Below are 21,599 nucleotides of genomic sequence, written 5' to 3' on the forward strand. Positions count from 1 at the left end.
GACTTCGTCCCATATACCCAACGTTGTTCTCCGCTGCGTCGTTGATGGCTGCTTTGACTGTATTCCAGCAGTCCTCAAGAGGGGCCCCATCCAGAGTCTCTTAATTCTCGTGTATACACGGATGAGACAGTGTGCCATGAGCTACAAAAGCTCACGTAGCATCGATTCAGTGCGACGAGAGAAGCTAGCGCGCACATAAAATAACTGAGTGAGCGTGTCTCAATGTACGTCTCATGAGACTCATCTCATGCGCTAGTAATGCGTAGCTGGCGTTACTTAGGCGACGATATTATTGAATGAAAATTTCCCGCCCAGCACATAAGCTGATCGCATTGAGATGTCTCAATGCGACTCACCAACGTTATTGTGAGGTACACAAGCTTTGTGATACTCGTGTACGCTAAATTTTATGTGCGCGTAGCAGTCGTTGCTCGATCTCATCCTTTTTTGTACGCGTACACGATGTCTGGCCCCATCGAGCTGACCCTCTTCCGGCAACGCTGCCTCGAGATACTGCGCGTATGCAGTGGCGACATCAGGTTGCTTCAGTCGCTCTAGGTCGTACCGCGGCGGTCGTCGGTACCGAACATTGTTGATGACGGATAGTTTTGGGCGCAGTTTCACCATCATCAGATAGTGGTCAGAGTCGATGTTAGCGCCACGATATGTCCTGACGTCGATAATGTCGGAAAAGTGGAGAAGCTCCATGATTCAATGTTCTATGACTCGATATTGACTTAGGAAAGCAGTTCAATCAAAGTTAATTGCCTATTTCCGGGGATTAAGCCACCCGACTTGGACATTAATTTACAATGTTGTGAAAACTCAATGCGGTGTCAATGTGCCTACGCAATGCGGTCGGGTCTGAGCTTGACGACCGACTGGCAAATAGCTTACACAACCTCACTTGATCAGTACAGTTGCTGATGAAGAATGTGTATAGCCGCCAGACATTCTAAGTACTCACGCTCCTCGAACGGGGTGTAAGTGTTGGCTTGAGAAATGGATTGCGAGTGATTTGACTATGCGTCCAATTTGGGAATCTCGAGCTCGTTCAGTAGCCGATAGGTTGAGAAGGCCGTATCTTAGTTGGTTAAAGCACCAGTCTAGTGTACTGTAGGGTCATGGGTTCGAGTCCCATCGAAGGGAAAGTGTTTTTTTTTGTTGAGGCGATTATGCCGCATACTACAAATATTTTCGCGATTACTCTGATGGTTCTTTCGAACAGTTCTAAGGAACTTCTTTTCCACATATCGATAAATCCTTGAATTATTGCTCCTTTCCTTAGCGACTCATGAAGGGTTGAGTGTCGTATTACAGGCCCTTTTTACTTAATTCTTTAAAATGCACAATTCGTTAAAATTCAGCACAGTGGGCTACTATGGGCGGTCATGAAGACTGGCTACGGCAGGTGCCAAACGATTGCTGAGGTTTCAACAGGCCCAAACAGACGAGAGATGATAGATTTGGAGACCAGGCGTGTCCTTAGCGGTCACCGTGGGAAACTCCAACGGGCTACAACTGATGATTGGTGCTTACTTGCTACGGCTGATCATTAAAAATAGTCACGTGCTGCGGCTGGCTACTAACGATAGTTGGAACACTACGTGTCAGTGCTGGATGAAAGGTGGTGAATTTTGGTGGGACCCGACTGGCTGCGGCCCGGGATTACAATTTGGAGGGCAAGATGCACGCGGAAAAGCGTGATTTACGTCATGGATACGGGAGCACCAGGATCGTTCCGCAAAACGTGACTGTTGATTCAGTTTTCACCGACTATAATCTATCTCTTACTTGGTTTTCCAGATCCGGATACATTCAGCCACAAATGTGTGAAGAATCGCCGGACGAAAGGCGGTTTACGTCCCCAGATTCGTCTTACTGAGCATTTTTCCCAAAGATGACCCCAAGCGTTTATTGTTCATGGAAAATTCAATCAATTTTATTCCTTCTTTATTTTTTTGTTGCTCTTTATTTATTTTTTATCGTCTGATTACAATATTTTTATTGTGTGATGCAGAGATGGTTTCCTTACCGATCTTTTTCACAGATGGTGTTGCTTTGTTTTGAAATCTAAATTTCTAAATATTTTTAAAAGATCTGAGCAAATAACGATGACTAGTCGATAAAATGTTTATGTGGTTCCTGATTTTCGACTTGGAAGTAACATTATTGAAGAAGAAACAGCTTGTTTACAATAGTTGAATGCGCTTTCATGAAATAAAAATCCGTGAAAATTTAGCGGAATTCCTTTCATTGTTTAAGTGTTCTATGAAAGTGGAAGAAAATAAAATGTAAATATCGCGTGACTTCTTTCTATAAAAATTAAAATCTCAATATTGTGTACGAAACCCGACCACCCGACGTAAAACTGTTTGGTGTATTGGTGTAATTCAAAATATGAAAATTATTGGATACGCTAATTTAATATTGCCACAGCCGCTCGATCGCTTTAGACGCTTGAGATTTCTGCCGTTGTCAAACGATCATGTCTTGCACTTTGAAAAATATTCGCCTCGGACCAACTTACTCTTGTCTACAATAATGGTCTTGAAAAGAACCGATTTGTTTTCAATATAGCGCCTATTCCATCTCTAACAGAAAAAAAAAACTAAATTAGAATCTCAACGTCAGCCACTCAATGAATTGCCACTAAAATGCTAATGACACTATTCATTCGAATAAATTTATTACATCATCTCTCTCCGAAGCGCGCTAATGATTTTGCCGGTGATTGCCACTTCCTGCCCTTGACAAACTAAGGACTGAATCGAAAATAAGTCACCCCTTTTTTTTTCAAATAGAATTAGATGAATTTAAAAAATATATTAAAAATTACCTAGCAATATATTTTAATTCTGTTTGTTTAGTTTTATGAATAAATATTGCATTACTCTAACGTTTATCCAAGCTTTTTTATCCTAGTCACGAATCGGCATAAAATTACTTCGTTTTATAAAATTAATATGGTGTATGGTCCAAATTCCGTCACTTGATCTTGATTTTCTTCCTTTTTCATAGCATAGAAAAAAGATAGTTTAGTTACCAGATAAAGATTGTTGCTTCGGTTCCCTTTGTTCTGCTGTCCGAAACATGTGTGATACCTAACTGTCAAATCGTATGTATTTTTCCTTCATTGACATTTAGATCCGCTATTCTCGCCAGCAAAAGATATTCCGGACAGCGACAATGTTTATCTTGTAACTAAAATATCTTTTGCATAGAAGCACAGAAATTATTACTTGGGCGAAGCCATTGTTTTTTTTTTATTTAATTATATGCATATATTTGTATATCTTTATTTGATTATATCTATCTCTATGAAGTATTCTGGTAGGGAAAACATACAGTATCTTCCACGTAAAAATAGCAAATTCCAGTTAATAAAAAAAAACACATACAAGGCACTCTAATCGCTTAAAACGTGACTGGTGCTTCCGAAGCCGTGGTTTGCCAGTTCACGAATTCATAGAAACATTTTTATTTTGCGTTAACCACATTCTCGGGTTCGATACCATTGATCCCATCACGATTCTAATTATTCAGTTTAGGGTTATCTCATTGTTTTACACAAACAAGGCTTTTACTGTATGAACGTAAATGAATTTTATATTCACGGATTTGGCTGCGTAATTGTCGTCCGAAATCAATTACATTGACATCATGAATCTTATCGGCTCAAATTGTCCATAGCGGCTATTTCTTGCACTCAATTGAAGAAACTGACGACGTCTAAATGAACGCTCCTGGTACATGATTTTCAAACATGCTTGACCGTGTGTACGAGGATTACATCAAAATGATATCCGTGTTGGGAATGCATGAGCGGACTGGTTAGGTTGGTTCTGAAATTTTTGATTGAGTTTGGAATTTTGCCTTTCTCGTATACAAAGTATACGTAAAGGCTATATGTTCGCTCCAAAAACGAACTTTTTATAGTAGGCCCGGAGACCCATAGTGTTATATACCGATCGACTCAGCTCGACGAATTGGAGTTATGTCTGTGTGTGTGTATGTGTGTGTGTATGTGTGTGTGTATGTGTGTGTGTGCGCAAAAAGTCTAGCTCACTTTTCGGGCACTTATCCTTAACCGATTTGCTCGCAACAAGTTGCATTCGATGCAGAATCCTATCCCATTGTTTCCTATTGGAAACTGACCCGATCGGACTATGGGCTTAGAAGTTATGGCCAAAATACTTTTTTTCATAAAAAAGCACATCAAAAAGTCTAGCTCACTTTTCGGGCACTTATCCTTAACCGATTTGCTCGCAACAAGTTGCATTCGACGCAGAATCCTGTCCCATTGTTTCCTATTGAAAACTGACCCGATCGGACTATGGGCTTAGAAGTTATGGCCAAAAGATTTTTTTTCATAAAAAAGCACATCAAAAAGTCTAGCTCACTTTTTGGGCACTTATTCTCAACCGATTTGCTTGCAACAAGTTGCATTCGACGCAGAATCCTGTCCCATTGTTTCCTATTGAAAACTGACCCGATCGGACTATGGGCTTAGAAGTTATGGCCAAAAGATATTTTTTCAATAAAAAGCACTTTAAAAAGGCTAGCTCACTTTTTGGGTACTTATTCTCAACCGATTTGCTCGCAACAAGTTGCATTCGATGCAGAATTCTGTCTCATTGTTTCCTATTGACAATTGACCCGATCGGACTATGGGCTTAGAAGTTATGGCCAAAATACTTTTTTATAAAAAAGCACATTAAAAAGTCTAGCTCTCTTTTGGGAACTTATTCTCAACCGATTTGCTCGCAACAAGTTGCATTCGACGCAGAATCCTGTCCCATTATTTCCTATTGACAATTGACCCGATCGGACTATGGGCTTAGAAGTTATGGCCAAACAAAATTTTTCATATAAAAGCACATTAAAAAGTCTACCTCATTGTGCACTTATTCTCAACTGATTTGCTCGCAACAAGTTGCATTCGACGCAGAATCCTGTCCCATTATTTGCTATTGACAATTGACCAGATCGGACTATGGGCTTAGAAGTTATGACCAAAATACTTTTTTCTCATAAAAGCACATTAAAAAGTCTAGCTCACTTTTTGGGAAATTATTCTCAACCGATTTGCTCGCAACAAGTTGCATTCGAAGCAGAATCCTGTCCCATTGTTTCCTATTGAAAACTGACCCGATCGGAAGTTATGGCCAAACGATTTTTTTCATTGGCGCTCGAGTTGAGTCGAATTGAGTCAAGTACGAGACACTGAAGATGGTCTTATTGTAGTATCTGTCAAAGGTACAAAAAAGCGGTGGAACTAAATGGAATTGTACGAACTCGTCTTATGGCAAGTTACTTTGTAGAATACGGCAATATTCTGAAAATTCCAGATTTTGAGATATTTAACATATCAGTTTATTTCTTATACACTAGCGCCGCTAAGCGATTGTGTTTAAAAACTTGCTTGCATCATGACGGTTTTCACCACCCGAACAACTTTGTGGAATACGGCAATATTCTAAACATTTCAGTTTTCGAAAAATCTACCTAGCAGGTTATTTCTTATACACTAGCGCCACCAAGCGGTTAAATCTTAATCTAAACCTGCGTTGATCATAATGGTTTTGACCACCCGAACAACTTTGTAGAAGGCGGCAATATTCTAAAAATTACATATTTTGAGATACCTGACATTTCAGGTTGTTTCCAATACACTAGCGCCGCCAAGCGGTTGTATTATTAACTAAACTTGCTTTTGTCATGATGGTTTTAATCATCCGAACAATTTTGTAGAAGACGGCAATATTCTTAAATCTAACCGGCAATATCTAACCTTTTAGGTTATTTCCAATTCAATAGCGCCGAAAAGCGGTTGTATTTCAAATTAAACTTGTTTTCGTCATGATGGTTTTGACCACCCGAACAACTTTGAAGAAGACGCCAATATTCTGAAAATTCCAGATTTCGAGATTTCTAACCTATCAGGTTATTTCATATGCACTAGCGCCGCCAATCAGTTGAAATCCAAACTAAACTGACCTCCATCACAATGGTTTTGATGATGAGTTCCCGAACAATTTTTCAGCAGACGGCAGATTTTTTATTTATGGGTTACTTTATATTTCCGTGTGATGGTTTGGCAACGGTTGGAGCGGGTCGCCAAATTTGCCAACTCGCTATTCACCGAAGGTTGCGTTTACATTTCCCAAACCCGTTTACCAACGACCGGTGCGAGTTCGCGTCATGATAGAGGTTGCTATTTTGGCTTTATTTATGCACTGGTGGGGATCGTCTAAATAATGTTTCCTGCCAACCCTTCATCAAATCTGTCAAATCTACAAAAAATCAGAAGCCAGAGAACAGATTTATATTTTTTTGAATTTTTTCGCCAAATTTTTGTATGGGTGACTAATGGGGGATCAAATGTCCCCATATTGAGGCAATAACTTCAAATCCAAATATCCTAAAACTTTGATGGAATGTTGACATTTCCACCAGTACAAATCATTAAGCACATTTATGGCTTTGTGCTGAAAGCATTTGGACATTGTTATGAAAAGTTATTCAAATTTTGCGTGGCCAATAAAAAAATCTTTAGGAAGGTCAAAACATACAAACCGCCCTGCAGAATAAATAAGGTTGTCAACCCAAAAAATTACTCACCACTTAAAGGTCATTTGTCTATAGATCATACTAAAAAATACGCTAGAACAAAACTACTTTAGTTCTCGATAAAACAGGGGGTGATCAAGTCTCCCCGGGGATCAAGTCTACCCACCTTCCCCTACTTAAAGGCTATATGTTCGCTCCAAAAACGAACTTTTTATAGGAAGCCCGTAGAGCCTTAGTGTTATATACCGATCGACTCAGCTCGACGAATTAAAGTGATGTCTGTGTGTGTATGTGTGTGCGCAAAATAATCTCACTGATTTTTTAGGCACTTATCCTTAACCATTTCATTTCTTAAGCATTTATCCTCAACCGATTTGCTCGCAACAAGTTGCATTCGACGCGGAATCTTGTCCCATTGTTTCGTATCGAAAACCGGACCAGTCGGACTATGGGCTTCGGAGTTATGGAGTTCGGAGTTAAATTCTTTTTCTCTATTTAGGCACTTACTCTTGGCCGATTTACTCGCAACATTCGACGCAGAATCATGTCCCATTGTTTCCTATTAAAAATTGGCCGGATCGGACTATGGGCTCAGAAGTTATGGCCAAAATACTTTTTTTCATAACAAAAGTGCGAAGAAATTACTCACTCACAAGAAACGAGAAAGGCACTATCACCGCTAGGTGGATTAATCTGGGTTTTTTTTGAAATTTTTGTTAGTTTACCGTTGATAATCAATAATTACAATGGATTTGGAAAACTGCTGGATAGTTACCAAATAGATTGATAAGTAAATCTCGAAAATGCATCGAAAGATTAAGGTGTGACGGTCTCGGATTTGGATATTTTTGTTTTACACCCTGTATCGGAGCCTTCCCCTTAGACGTTGTTTACGTCAAAATACATGTTCCGTTTTCGATCCATTTTATTAAAAGCCAATTCATTATCAACTGAAATTAAAAATTGAAAAAATCTCTGGCAGGGTGAATTTGTTTGCTCGTGTATCGCCAACGCATTCTATGATCAGATTTAACAAATTGTATATTAACAATTGATGTAGGTAAATAACCAAACAGTGCAATAAGCCAGTTTGTAGAGACTGATTGGTAGTTTGGTTAAAGTGCAATGCAACTGTCTGATTTCTAATCTATAGGCGTTGCAATGGATGCAGGAGAAAGAGAAAGAAATTACTACATCTCATACAACATACACCATTGCATACTATGCAAATCGATTTAACTCGCGTTTTGTGACCCTAAATGTTCATCGATATTTTTAGTTCAATACCTTCGATCGTTTTCACAATGCTGCAAGAGCTATCTTCAGTTTTTGACAGACCAATATTGCACTTGTCCGTTGCACAGCGCAAAAAAACGTGTTCGATCAATCATCATCGTTATCGTCCACCGTCCACCTACGCAAGGCCCAAATCCTCAACGTGACAGAAACGAATGCCTTCTGTCCAGCGACATGTGATGTGGTCTCGAAACGGCCATTGTCAGCATCATCACCTGCTATTTTTTTCCCTTCGCGCTCGGATGAAGATTCACAGTTTCGCTAAATCATCCATTTTTGGCATTCATACTTTGAATCTATCTGCTGCATAGTCAATGCGTATGGTGCCTCGTCTGGAATGTAGTGCAATGGTTATGGCCATCATCGCCATTCGGTGGTCGATTGGATAGTTGGATGGGAAGATGGATTGATGTTTCGAACAAACGGACGAACGGTGTGTGGCACGTCGTACAACTCTTAACACATTGAGGAATGTCGAACTGACGTCTGACTTCGAGTGTCCTGTCGTCTGTCCGTGTCCATCTCATGCAATGCCATGTCCAGTGTTGAAACCATCGCTGAGGAATGTCCGGATACTGATGCTTACCATGTTGATTGTTGATACTGAAAGTTCTATAGAAGTGCGGATTGGGTTAATCAATTTTAATGTGTTTGTGCTTAAGTTTGAAAAATACAAACGAAAAAACGGTGAAGACTATGGAATGGTCAGTGTCTGTAATGAACACGAATGCATATTGCATATTAAAACGTTTCCAAAACATTGTGTTGGGTCAATGGTAATCAGCTTTTATTTAGTTAAGGTGAAGGTGAAGAAGTAGCATTTTTCAATATTTTTGACTAACGTTATCTGACCAGAAGTATTTCAATCTAGTATTGAAACGAATATTATATTCTCTTACTATTCGAATTCCCGGATTCAATAAAACAAACAAAAAATAATGATATGGAAATGCTAATATCACCTTCCAAACTTGGACGTACATGTTCATGATAGAATTAGAGGCGAAAGTATAGAATTGATAGTTCCGTTAGGATACGGCAGGCATGAAGAATGTTTTTATAGAAGTCGATTTGAAAGCGAGCGGAGGGCAATATTTGTGATGGCACATATCACACGACCTTCCTTCTGCCAAGCTCCCGTATGAAGGGGGAGGGAAGAATATCAGTGTGGAAGCTGATAAAGGTGGTTTGACTTGCTCATATGCCATCGCGTGCGGAAGGATTTGCTATCGACGAGTACTGTCTCCAAATTTCTAATATGACATCAGCATTTAGTCGAATAGGATTTTTATTGCACAGTTCTGTTTTCTCATTGCGTCCGTCTCAAACAAAAAATAGATTTAAAACGGTTGCTATCCCCATCAGAACAATTGAAAAAATCCGTATAACATTATGTTTGATAATAACCATTTATTTCACACAGCATCAAACGTTTTCTAGAACGTTCCAGAAAACGTGACTGGTGCTTCCGGTTTGGTCACATTATCTTCTCACATTACTTTCTAAGCGTAATGCAGTACACAATGCAAATCACATATACACATTTTATTCAATGATACGCATAGAAAATCTTCAAGGATACTCATAGCTAGATGAAACAGACCAAATGCAGCGAGAGCGTAGCTACGAGAATAAGAAACGGCACTCATACTGGTCATCTCATGGTAATGTGGTTAACCGTAGTTGAATCTTTCCTCGTCTTGAAACCAATATGCTGAACATTTTCAGTACATCAAAGATGCATCCAAACTATCTTCCATAGCTTCGTGCAGACAGCCACCATTTGAACCCATTCACCAACCACTTGAACTACCATTTTTCAAATCAGATACAATCTCTACCCCTACAAAGTGTTGTATGAGCACAGATGAATGTTTGGTAATACTTCAATCTGTTCGCCAGAACCAAATAAAAGTATAGGATGTACCACCTACGCTATATAGGGAAGGTGGGTAGACTTGATCCCCGGGGAGACTTAATCACCCCTGTTTTATCGAGAACTAAAGTAGTTTTGTTCTAGCGTATTTTTGAATATAGATCCTCTAAACAAATGACCTTTATGTGGTGAGTTATTTTTTGGATTAACAACCTTATTTATTCTGCAGGGCGATTTGTATGTTTTGACCTTCCCAAAGATTTTTTTATTGGCCACGCAAAAGTTGAACTACTTTTCATAACAATGACCGAATGCTTTCGTTTTTCCACAGCACAAAGCCATAAATATGCTTAATGATCTGTACTGATGAAAATGTCGAAATTCCATCAAAGTTTTAGGATATTTGGATTTGAAGTTGAAGGACACTTGATCCCCCATTAGTCACCCATACAAAAATTTGGCGAAAAAATTCAAAAAAATTTAAACCTGTTTTCAGGCTTCTAATTTTTTGTAGATTTGACAGATGTGATGAAGTTTTGGCAGGAAAAAATATGTATTGCGTAGATATCATAAAAAGGGGATCAAGTCTCCCCAAATTTTAAAATTGCATGTGCTGTTGAATGCTATACAAAAATCGTTCATGTATACGCACAGCAATTCGAAAATTCTGTATATTTTGAAGGAAAATTATTTAAAAAATCTGAGGACACCTTTCTAATTTTATCACAGCAAGTTCTTGGAGAGGGATCAATTTCCCCGAAAATTCAAAAGTCGATTTTTGACAGCACTCAAAACGGATTGTGTATCAATAACAATAATTTACAGACTGTCATACATCAGTAAAGTTAAATACTATATTTCTTAGAGAGTCTGTGTGGAAATCGCGTATGTTTATTTATTTTTGGCTGTGGTACATCAAAAAACAGAAAAGCGGATCAAGTCTACCCAGTCTCCCCTACTGACTGAAAGTTTTCGTGGTTCACTATTTTCCGGTCTTCCGTTTTTCATCTAACCGTTTCCCGCTCCGCTCCTCCCATGACAATGATCAATGGCTGTTTACTTTGCTTGTGACGGGAAAAGTGATTTGTTTTTCATTCACAGCCATTCTCTCCGGTGCACTACGAAGTGATTGAAAGTACAGTTGAATCATTTTTCCGATGATTTGATAAATTTGCAATTTTTGATCCCGTGCCATGCTCATATACGATAGCTGGCACACAAATAAGTATTCTTTTGACGAAGCGTACAATTCAGCAATGAACCCCTTAATGATGCCTTTTACGTTATTTGCCAAAACACCACTTCTTTTTGGTTCAAAAAATTATTTTCCACATAACATCGCTATGATTGATCATTGTTAAATTCAATAATGATCAATGATGCTTTAACCCCTGTCGAATGCGGATCATTGCGAGAAAATCGGATAACAGTCCATATGTATAAGTAAGAGTTGATGTATGCTTGTCACAATTTAATTCTCGAACGGATTGGTCGATTTGCAAGATGCCTTATTCGTTCAATTCGTCTTAGGCGTTTCAGTCTATATACATCGAAAAATACTTAAATATTAATTAGATATAGATCTCACTTAGCGAGAGACCCCCGACTTGGGGACAGTGCTGGTAAAATCATTCATAAAACTCAATTATTAAGCGCTCCCGCGCGAACTAACTCGTTTGAGATTTTAAAGGAATGCATCACAGCTGACTTTTTCATGCTAAAACGGCTCATTTCACTCATTTCCCAAAAAAATATTTCGCTCCAAAAAGTGTTTAAAATCAATTTGGGCGCAATTTATTGTTAACACACGCAAGAGTAACCATTGTTCTATGCGTTGAACGTTAATTCAGTGTTAATTTACGAAGGAGAATAAAAGAAAACCCACGATGATTCAAATGAATGATTTAACTCAGCCATTTTTAGGTGCTAAGTTATAGCCTATTCAGATTACGCCATTAATGACATAATAATTGGCGTTTCAGGGTAAATACGCTTTATGATGTCATTATTTACGTAATATTCCATACATTTTGCGCTGTCAAAAGATACGCGCTAAAAAGAGTCATAAAGAATTTATTACGAACAATTATTACGAGAGAGCTTTCGTTCTAACTGGGATGCAGGGAGAAATTCAAAAACAAAAACAAACAAACAAAACTGACAAGCGTCACGTTCTCTTTGCCAGAGAGAAAATTCTCTCTGTTTTCATTTCGTTTCGTAGTTGACAGTCATGCTCTTTCTGTCGCAGCAGGGTCGAATGCATGTTAGATGGAAATCTTCTGAGCGCTGAAGAATAACTCGGATTGTGATGGTTTTGTGGAAAGCATTTTATATGATGAAAAATAATGATGATAATTATTTATTCTCCACTTATTCAACATGAATTGTTTAAAAACAGATGCTCTCTAGAATTAACATGAAGTATTTAACTTAAACCTAGATTTAATAGAACAAATCGAATAAATTTTCAAAGTTCAAGGGCCAATGCGGAAGACAATTTTAAACGTAGGAATGGTTGTAAAACGAATATATTTGATGAATAAACATGATTTCATAAATTGTTTCAATTCTGCTCCTTGAATGGCTTAATATACTTTGGATTTCAACATTTTTCACGTGGGACAACTGTATGATTTGAATGGGATGTATATATAAAGTAGATTAACCTTAAATAAAACATGGATTGGTAATGCATTAATCCATCCAAAATCCAGTTTAAATTATATCACATTCACACGATTCGATTTTGTTAGAAGCTGTATCATTGGTTGTCGAGTAGAACGCAATGGTTCAGTTTCCATTTTTGAAAAAAAAATAAATTGCTGAGTTGCCCTTCATACATGGAGATACTGGTGGAAATACATTTTAGTTCGATAATATTTCTTGAAAATTGGTCCAATCGTCCTTTTTTTATTTATTTGTGAGAATTCTCAAAAGTATCTAAATTTTTCTATCAAATCTCCGTTCGATCATAGTATAGAATCAAAATACTTTTTAAACTTAAAAATAAATTGAGGAATAGTCTGATTCCCCGAATAACGGCGCACCCAACTAATGAATGTAGCTTCGCTCATTATCCTTTATGAGCAGGCTTCGGAATTCTCACTCATATGAATAAAAACCCAGGATTGATCCCAACAGCGGAGTGCAATTTTTCCATATTCTCCTTTGAGCAAGTGTTCTCACACAATATTTTATCCGGATAGAAAGACGGGCGATAAACTCGCGAGCGGCGGCTTGCCGGATAATTTAATTTTGGGCCTCCAAATTCTCCAGCTCGCCACTTCTCCAGATAAGTTTTAAAGCATATTTACAAAAATGTAGGTCCGCGACGGGATTCGAACCCAAAACAATTTTAAAATGTATAGAGCGCCCACTATAACCACGCCACCACACGAACCGATTGAAAGCAAATAGAAAAACTGCTGTCTTGAACCTACTACTTATCGTGGCGCATCGTCGTATGCAATCAATTCGGAGAAGCAAAGTAAGCAGCATTTGATTTTCACGAAACATGGGAAGAGGGATAACAATTTTTCGCACCATCGCTTGTGCCGGAGTTTATCGCACTGTAATTTATCCGGATAAAATGGATGGTGGAGCGATCTGTTGTCGCGTGAGTGAGGGAGAAATCTGAACCCTGTGAATGACAGCTTCAACTATTCTTCGAAAACCCCTTTTCATATTTTTTTTTTTTTTATTTTTTTTTCGTAGAAACTTTGTTCAGAAAAAAATGTTCGATTGCTTGATTTCGCAAATTAAATTTTGAAAATCTCCTTGAATTCAACCCTGTATTAGCGTGCAAATGAGGAAACATGGAAACGTCAAGATATATTATCTTGCTGCAGTCTGAACAGCTCGTAATAATTGGATACCCTCTCACTTAACAAAGTCATAAATAGCCCAATCTGAATAGGCTATTAGGCACGTTTCAACTCACGTTTGATTTGAATCATTCTTGAGTTTTGAGATTTTGAGTTTTTCCCAACACTGCTTGGGATGACGTCCTCATAAGTACTACGGAGATGGTGATTGGGTAGGATAAGGTAGACCAAGGTGGTTTGCCTAAAGTTGCCTATTATTTCTAATTTAAACTGTTATCAGCTGGCTGTCAAACGATTATATACTTATATTTATTTTATTAACTATTTGTGTTTTAAGTGTGCATAATTTATCAAACCAGTAGAAGTAAATTCCGATTTATTCAATTATGAAAAAATATTTGTACATAACTTTCAGCTCAGTAAGCAATCCTATTTCTTTAGGGACATCGAACACAAAACGAACCATGCATTATGAACATAATGTTAATAGACTGCACTGCCCATGATCGCATATTTGTAACAATCGACAAAAGTAGGCATGAGAGAAATACTATATATAATAACCCTGTTTGTCTGTCCGGTGACTAGCCAACCAGACGCAGCACGCGGGGAAATTCTCACAAAAAATAAAATATTTGACACTTCAATCCTTTTTTACTATCAGATGCAGAAAACAAAACAAGTGACAACCTTAGACAACCAGACACAGCATTTGATAAAAAATCACAGACAACAGACGTTGAAAATTTTGATTTTTTAATGCATGAATTCATGAAATATTAAAAAAAAAACACTTGACAAGGGCGCAACTGCGTCCACAAATAAACTAGTGGAAGGATAATGTTTGTGATACGCATAAGTATGGAAATCCCAATAATTTTCTAAAAAATGCCAAAAATTATATAAAAACTTTTTTCATTCGAATTCTTCGGTAGCAACATTGACATTACTTGATATTTGAGTACGAATTTATTGCGTTTATTTGGCGACAGAATTCTCCAGTGTTACAGTTATGCGGCGGTCATTTTGTTCAATGTTACAAAACAACTTGGTAGTTTTTTCAAGTTTTTCAGAACAAACCTTCTGATTTCATCTGGCCTGCTTAAAGATCTAACAATTTTGGGACGATTTATAAGATAAACTCAAAATCGAAAAAAATGCAAATGTTACAAGTATGCGATCATGGGCAGTGCACAACAATATTGATTTGACGCATTTTTTGCAATTACCGTTCTAAAGATTTTGTTTTACCCGGATCGTACATTGCACACAATTTTAACACCGAGATCTCCGAATTTTTGCCGAGATGGGCACCGTCGATTTCCAGAAAAAAAATTATTCCTCAACAGTAAGGTCGTCTTCAGCGTCTCGTACTTTATCGACCTTATTTTCTTAACAGCAAAAAAATGAGATTCTTAAAATTTCGAAAGGTTGTTAAAATAGTTGTGGGATATTCAACTTCGAAAACTAAAAAAAACTTTTCCGATTGTTTATTATGGGAGTTTTGGAAAATTCCCAATCAAATTTCGACGAAATAGCAAATGCCCCAAAGCCTTCATGATGGGAAATTTCACTTCGATGTCATAGGAGTAGTTTGATAATAAAATCAGAGTTTCGTCTTTTCATTTCGATGACACCAAAGAATCTCTTTACGTTGTTTATGGTGAGGAGCATCATTCACCCACCATTTTTTTTCTGTGAAGCTAGCCTTGAAGAGAAACTAATATCTTACCTAGGTATTGGACGAAATTCATTTTTCGCATGGTGAGAACGCAAAATATTAACAGTAACAGCCGTTGGGATGGGCTCACTCTAGTAGCGTTACCACGCTATCCTTATGCGGGTATTGAGCTATTTGTTCCACATAAGCTAATATCGTTTGCATTATTGGTGAAGACACGAAAAAGATATGAATGAAAACGAGCAATCCAACTTTCCGCGGCAATCGAAGTGAGCGAAAAATGGTTATCACTTCTCAGACTATTTTAATTCCCCGAAAATCGATATCTCCTAGAAAATTTTCGTGAGGGAGCATCTTGCGCTCTAATCTTGAGATTAGGTGAGCACTGTGAAACCTGCTAATAACTGTTTTTCACAAGTTATTTACAATTGTGTTAATGTGTAGCCCTTAAAGGATCCTATAAACTCTTCCAATAGGTCATTGCTCTAAATCTAAAATTGGCGACGTGAGAGCCGTACTAGTGTCAAATGACATTTCACGATTTTCGCTCTCTTGGCTCACACATTGTATTTAGAACAATGATCTGTATAACAAGCTTCTAGGATCCGATAACCACTACATATTAATAAAAAAAAATCCGAATTGTAAATACAGTTGACTCTCTACATCTCGATGTTCTATATCTCGATATCTCTCCCTATGCCGATGGTTTCTTCAGTCCCTTACTTAACTTTGTTTTACGGCCCTCTTTTTACTGCACGTGACGTAAACAAGAATTTTAAGCAATATTGTCATCAAAAAGTAAACCTATTAGAAGGCACTCTTAGAAACCCAAAGAACTAAGTAACTAAGTAGTTGCATCTTCAACATTTGCTTCCAACAAGTGTTCTATTCCAGGCCATCCAAGAATTTCCTGGAGTGTGTGTGTTATTTGTTGTGTGTTATTACAATCTAACTCCCACTGTCTGGCAGTGGCATTATGGATAGAATATTCGTGCAACTATCAAAATTTAATATAATTGCAAGAATCTTAGATCCGGGAGCTAGAAGGTGATAGCTCTATTGTAACTCCTATAGCCCATTTCAAGAACGCAAGCATTCCGAAGCTATAGTCGTTTGCAATAAGCCCCGCGTGATTACACCCACATATCATAAGGATATCTGAAGTGCATTCACACTTCCTGGACCAAAATTTAACTTTCTGATCCTGGCGCGTATTTAGTAATAAAATTAATCAATATAAAAAAAGGCATTTATGATTTATCAAAAATTACTTACCATTTTTCCAACAGTAATAGTACACTAACCATGTTTGCACATTTACATTTCTTGATCACATTATTAGTAAGGGCATTGCCCGTGCTAACAATCGATCACTCAGAAAATAAGAAAAGTTTAGTTATACTAAAAAGAAGAAACTAAACAGACTAAACAAACTAAATGACTTTCGGTCACCACAGTCCTAAAAATAGTGCAAAAACTATACCCAATACAACATACGACTCAACATTGAAACACGTTAAAAACCAACATGAAACTTGCTCACCAGATTAACATCTGCATCCACAAAATTCAAAGCCAGCAGGAACAGTACTTTCACTTTGTTGCGTATCATTTTTTACATAAAGAGTTTACACGCATATAAGGACATTTTACAGTCGTTATCACTTTCCACGGTATCCAATAAACACACGAGAAAATCACTCTCCTGCTGGGTGGCGTAGCCCGAAACACCACCCGCCGAATCTCACAAAATGCAGAAAAATTGGCAAACCGACGCGAAAACAACACGTGCGTTCATAACCATGGCACACTTGGATCCTTTCCAAGAATTTCCTGGAGTGTACACGCGTAACCAAGACCTTAGAGGAAGGGCCGTTTGGCCGAATACCGAAAGTTGTTTTGCCGAATATACCATTTGGCTGAACAGACCATTGAGCCGAAAGTCATTTGGCCGTAAGGGTCATTCGGCCGAAAGGGTCATTTGGCCGAAAGGGTCGTTTGGCTGAAAAAGTCATTTGACCGAAAGGACCATTAGACCGAATAGGATATTTGGCCGAATAGGACATTTGACCGAACATGTCATTTGAAAAATAAGAAACATTTCTCACTGCTCACTGTTAAAAGTGAAATGTGACAAGTAAGTAATGAGACGTCTCACTTCTCACTTTGCACTACTCACTTTTCACAGTGAGAAGTGAAAAATAAAAAGTGAGAAGTACGACGTCTCACTTTTCACTCCTCATTTTCAACTTCATACTGTGTAAAGTTAGAAGCGCGAAGTGAGTAGTGAGACATCTCACCAACAATCAATATGAAACTGTAACCGTTTGGTTACAAATTGTAGATTTTTGTTTTGCAATTATGTTGTTTTGTCGGAGCCTTCACGTTTCTCGTGTAATACCAGCAGAACTACCACAGAAGCGTTAGGGTTTGGTACCGCTGTAAAGACATGAGGATGCTATCAAATATCCAACATGGCATCATGATTCTGCAAATGTCATGTTGGATGAAAAATGCAATAAAAATTAGCGGGAAAATATGGAGGGAATTTGGTATAAAAGAGTAGCCATTGCCCAAACTCGGCCTCTTAGTAAATCAGGCGTCCGTGTGCTGTGAAGTGAAAGTAAAGTGCAGTATTCCAAGTGAACCCCCCCCCCCCTTTCTAGTGGGAGCTAGTGTGAGCTCCGGGGAAAAAGTGTTCAGGTAATTCCCAATCCTGTACTATGGAACTTGGAATTAATTCCTTGGTGTCCTTTAGGACCTCTCTTTTTCTACGACGTTTTCGGACTGCTTTTCCGTCCAGCACACGGCTCGGCCCGCGAAGCCTTCAGGCTTCCGCGCCTAATCCGTCAAGGATTGTGACGTCCTTCACCGGACGATTCCTCGGGCCGTAGGCCCTAATTGTCAAGGAGGAATTCCCCTCTCGGCCGTCCAAGGTGGCTAAGCCACGGCCGGCCGATCGCGCCTACGAGGGAAGACGCCTGCCCACCATCGTCCAGCAACGCCCGCTGGTCCCGTCGGACGACGATTGTCCGCATAGCCGCTCGCATCGCTATTCCGGCGAGATTTCTGGCCGCACAGCTGGACAGGAGTCGCTGTGCCGGCTATTCCGGCCCCAACAACCGAAGCAGCAGCGGTATGTACCGGTACCATCGTTAAAACTAGGTTACACATAACAAATTAACACAAATTTATTACACAGAACAACACGCACACGCCACAATTAGGAACCAATAAAATTATATGAGTAAAGTGAAAGTTCCCGGTGTTAGTTTTTGTTTACCGCGAAAAACCCTTGATTACCCAGTAGTTAGCCGACCCTGGGATTGCCGGAGAGTCTCTTGTGTCCTGGTCTGGCCTGGCTATTGATTGTTGACGATTCAGGAAACTCTAGTTTCAATTGGCTCCCAGCCAAAAGTCCGCGAACGGTAATCAAGGGTCCGTAGTAGTATACAAAAATCTAACGATTTTGCCGACGGGAGGTGGCAGGGATCCGTGCTTGCACGAATGACATCCACCTTTAGATCACTGTCCATACCTTGATGTGAAAAAAGTGTTTGTACAAGGCTTTTGCCTTCAAAAGAGGTCCTGAGCACATCACGGACACATTTGCGATCGATTGTCGTTTTTTCCGATCAAAAATTCGTTGATGTTGGCAAATTTTGTGTTTCGTGAACCGTTTATTGACATTCATTACATATACCATAATTATGCTTTACTGTTTATGCCCATTTATTATGACAACGAACGCGCACTATTTATTTTAATTCGTTTGTTTTGTTTCGTCACTGTGTTTTTATCATTTTATTATCACCCACTTAACCACCACTGATTCTCATACAATGACACGCAAGCGACGAGCAAACGCTGAAACCAATTATATAGCAATAAATTGGCAGCCACCGACATACGATGCGGACGAATCGGACTTAGATGAATCTTTGGAGATTCCTTGTCCGTTACTTTCGACGCATCCTAACTACCCGCTAGAGGAGTTAGAGCTGGACCTCGAAGAGACTCTGCATACCATTCGGGAGCAGAGGACTTCGGGGATAATGATGCCAGCAGATGTCGTAAAAATTAAAAGAATAATTAATTTATTTATGCGTGACATGGACATCGTCACAAGCGATGCCAATTCTCGTTATTTACCCCCTAGCGCGACATGCGAATACAGGGAACCGGAGTCGGAACCAGAAGAAAACTATGAATTGATAATTCCTAGTTCCGATTCCGATGAAAACAATATGTCCTTCAGCGAGTCCGAATCCAATTCGGAAGACCAACTTCAGGTCTATAAGGGAACGAAAAGAAGCCCAGTGTCACGCTATTCTTCCGGTTATTTTTCTCCCGATTTCACCGGTAAGTCGATGCTTCCTTCATCAGATTTTCCCCGAGACTTACCTGGTAATGCTTTCCATTCTTTAAAATCCCAAACTTCGAACCCCGAATCCCTACGAAAGCAAACCCGGACATTTAAGATCCGACGGAAAAAGGCCAACAACAATCTTCGAGCGGAACCCACGGCCAAAGAACTGTGCACGAAAATAACTTCGATTTTGGAACCTGTTTCTTCAATGAAAATTCCCTGTTCCGGACGCACACCTGGAACCCACCAAAAAGTATTTTCTTACAATAAAAAGAAAAACAAATCCAACTAAAAATTCAATACTTTATTTCTCAATCTTTTCTATTTTGTTACCTACGGCAGATTGTCCAGTTCCGGTGCTGTGCGGGATTACTTTTTGCCCCCAGTCACTTGGTGCAATCACCGCCGAAAGGATGAACACCTGGAAAGAATTTGAGAAACCAATTTTAATCATTTTATAACACCCAAGGACAATGGAATTGTTAGTCGGTTGTGTTAATTGTTATGAGAATCAATCAATTAGCTGTTAGTCTAGTCCTAACGTAGTTTGACCGACGGATGAAAGACTCCGATCAGTCGTTGAAAAAGGCTAGCATGTAATAAAATGATCCCACTTACCTGATTTATTACGGGGATCCATACCAGCACTGGCAGGATCGGAGCGGGAGGCGAGGGGTCAAAACAATTTCCCTCATCTTGCTCCACTTGTAGAGCTGTTGGGAGGGGATCGCCCAATTTGCATTAATTGGCCAAATCTAATAAAATTAATTTCCAATCATTAGTATGATGGATTGTTAATTGTGTACACTTTACTTACCTGATTGCATCTTGCAATGACAAGATGGTCATCATGGTTTCGTCCCGGGACCGTTATGGGTTTGCTATTGGGCAATCTTTCATCGGAAAGATTGCTGCCAAATAGCACAACAACCCTGGTTGAATGAAGTCATTCACCTAAAAAAACACAAACACATACGAAGATTAGTCTTCGATATGTTTATATAAATCGTACGTACTACTTACCGATTAATTCACAAAAAGGCACTTTTTACTTTGAATTATTTCTTCGTCACTGCACAGCATAACGTAAACATAAATAAACAATAGATATGCTGTGTCAGTTTGATTTGACAGATTCATGACGTTTCAGCGAGCTGTCACTCACACAGTTCGCTCGCCGGCGAATCAATCCCGCCAGGGGGTCGAATGTGATCGAATGTGGTGTACATATTGTAAATAGGGTTGTAAAATTGTTTTTCGATGCGCAACTTGTAAATATTATAAATAATGTTGTCTACCCATAATACGGGATATTTTAATGATTTCAATTTGTTTATTGTATATTTAGCATGTTTTAATTTATTTCATTTTTGTATTTTAATTTGTATATATTGGTGCACGTACGTTATTGTTATTTTATTAAATTCATTATTTATATTTTTATTTTTTTGAAAAGCTGTATTATGATATCGCGCGATATAAGTAGAGTAGTTTAGAATTTGAATTTGTTGTTTTGTAAATATTGTAATAGTTTTTAATTGTTTTACATCCACGAACCGATGACGGCCGAAGATGACTTGAGAGAGTGAATTGAAAAAAAAAATGCAAAATCTCTTCGTGCTTTCGCATTTTTTTCATCGGGGTGGTGGATAGTGTAACCGTTTGGTTACAAATTGTAGATTTTTGTTTTGCAATTATGTTGTTTTGTCGGAGCCTTCACGTTTCTCGTGTAATACCAGCAGAACTACCACAGAAGCGTTAGGGTTTGGTACCGCTGTAAAGACATGAGGATGCTATCAAATATCCAACATGGCATCATGATTCTGCAAATGTCATGTTGGATGAAAAAAGCAATAAAAATTAGCGGGAAAATAAGGAGGGAATTTGGTATAAAAGAGTAGCCATTGCCCAAACTCGGCCTCTTAGTAAATCAGGCGTCCGTGTGCTGTGAAGTGAAAGTAAAGTGCAGTATTCCAA

The 21,599-nt window shown here is 38.7% G+C and overlaps 2 protein-coding genes across 2 annotated transcripts in view; both read left to right on the forward strand.

Annotated features, from left to right (window-relative positions):
• LOC134209786 (inactive dipeptidyl peptidase 10-like) overlaps nt 1–21,599 on the forward strand; it is a 289,540-nt gene that overhangs the window by 98,333 nt on the left and 169,608 nt on the right. The gene's annotated exons all lie outside the window — the stretch shown is intronic.
• On the forward strand, nt 19,096–19,914 carry LOC134216118 (uncharacterized). The gene has a single exon (XM_062695110.1). The coding sequence runs from the start codon at nt 19,096–19,098 to the stop codon at nt 19,912–19,914; it is 819 nt and encodes a 272-aa protein (XP_062551094.1).

This window comes from Armigeres subalbatus, chromosome 2 (genome assembly GCF_024139115.2).
Source record: "Armigeres subalbatus isolate Guangzhou_Male chromosome 2, GZ_Asu_2, whole genome shotgun sequence".
Taxonomy (NCBI): Eukaryota; Metazoa; Arthropoda; class Insecta; order Diptera; family Culicidae; genus Armigeres; species Armigeres subalbatus.

What these genes read in the sequence shown, in the direction of transcription:
- LOC134216118 (XM_062695110.1), top strand. Translation starts at nt 19,096, where the DNA reads ATGACACGCAAGCGACGAGCAAACGCTGAAACCAATTATATAGCAATA.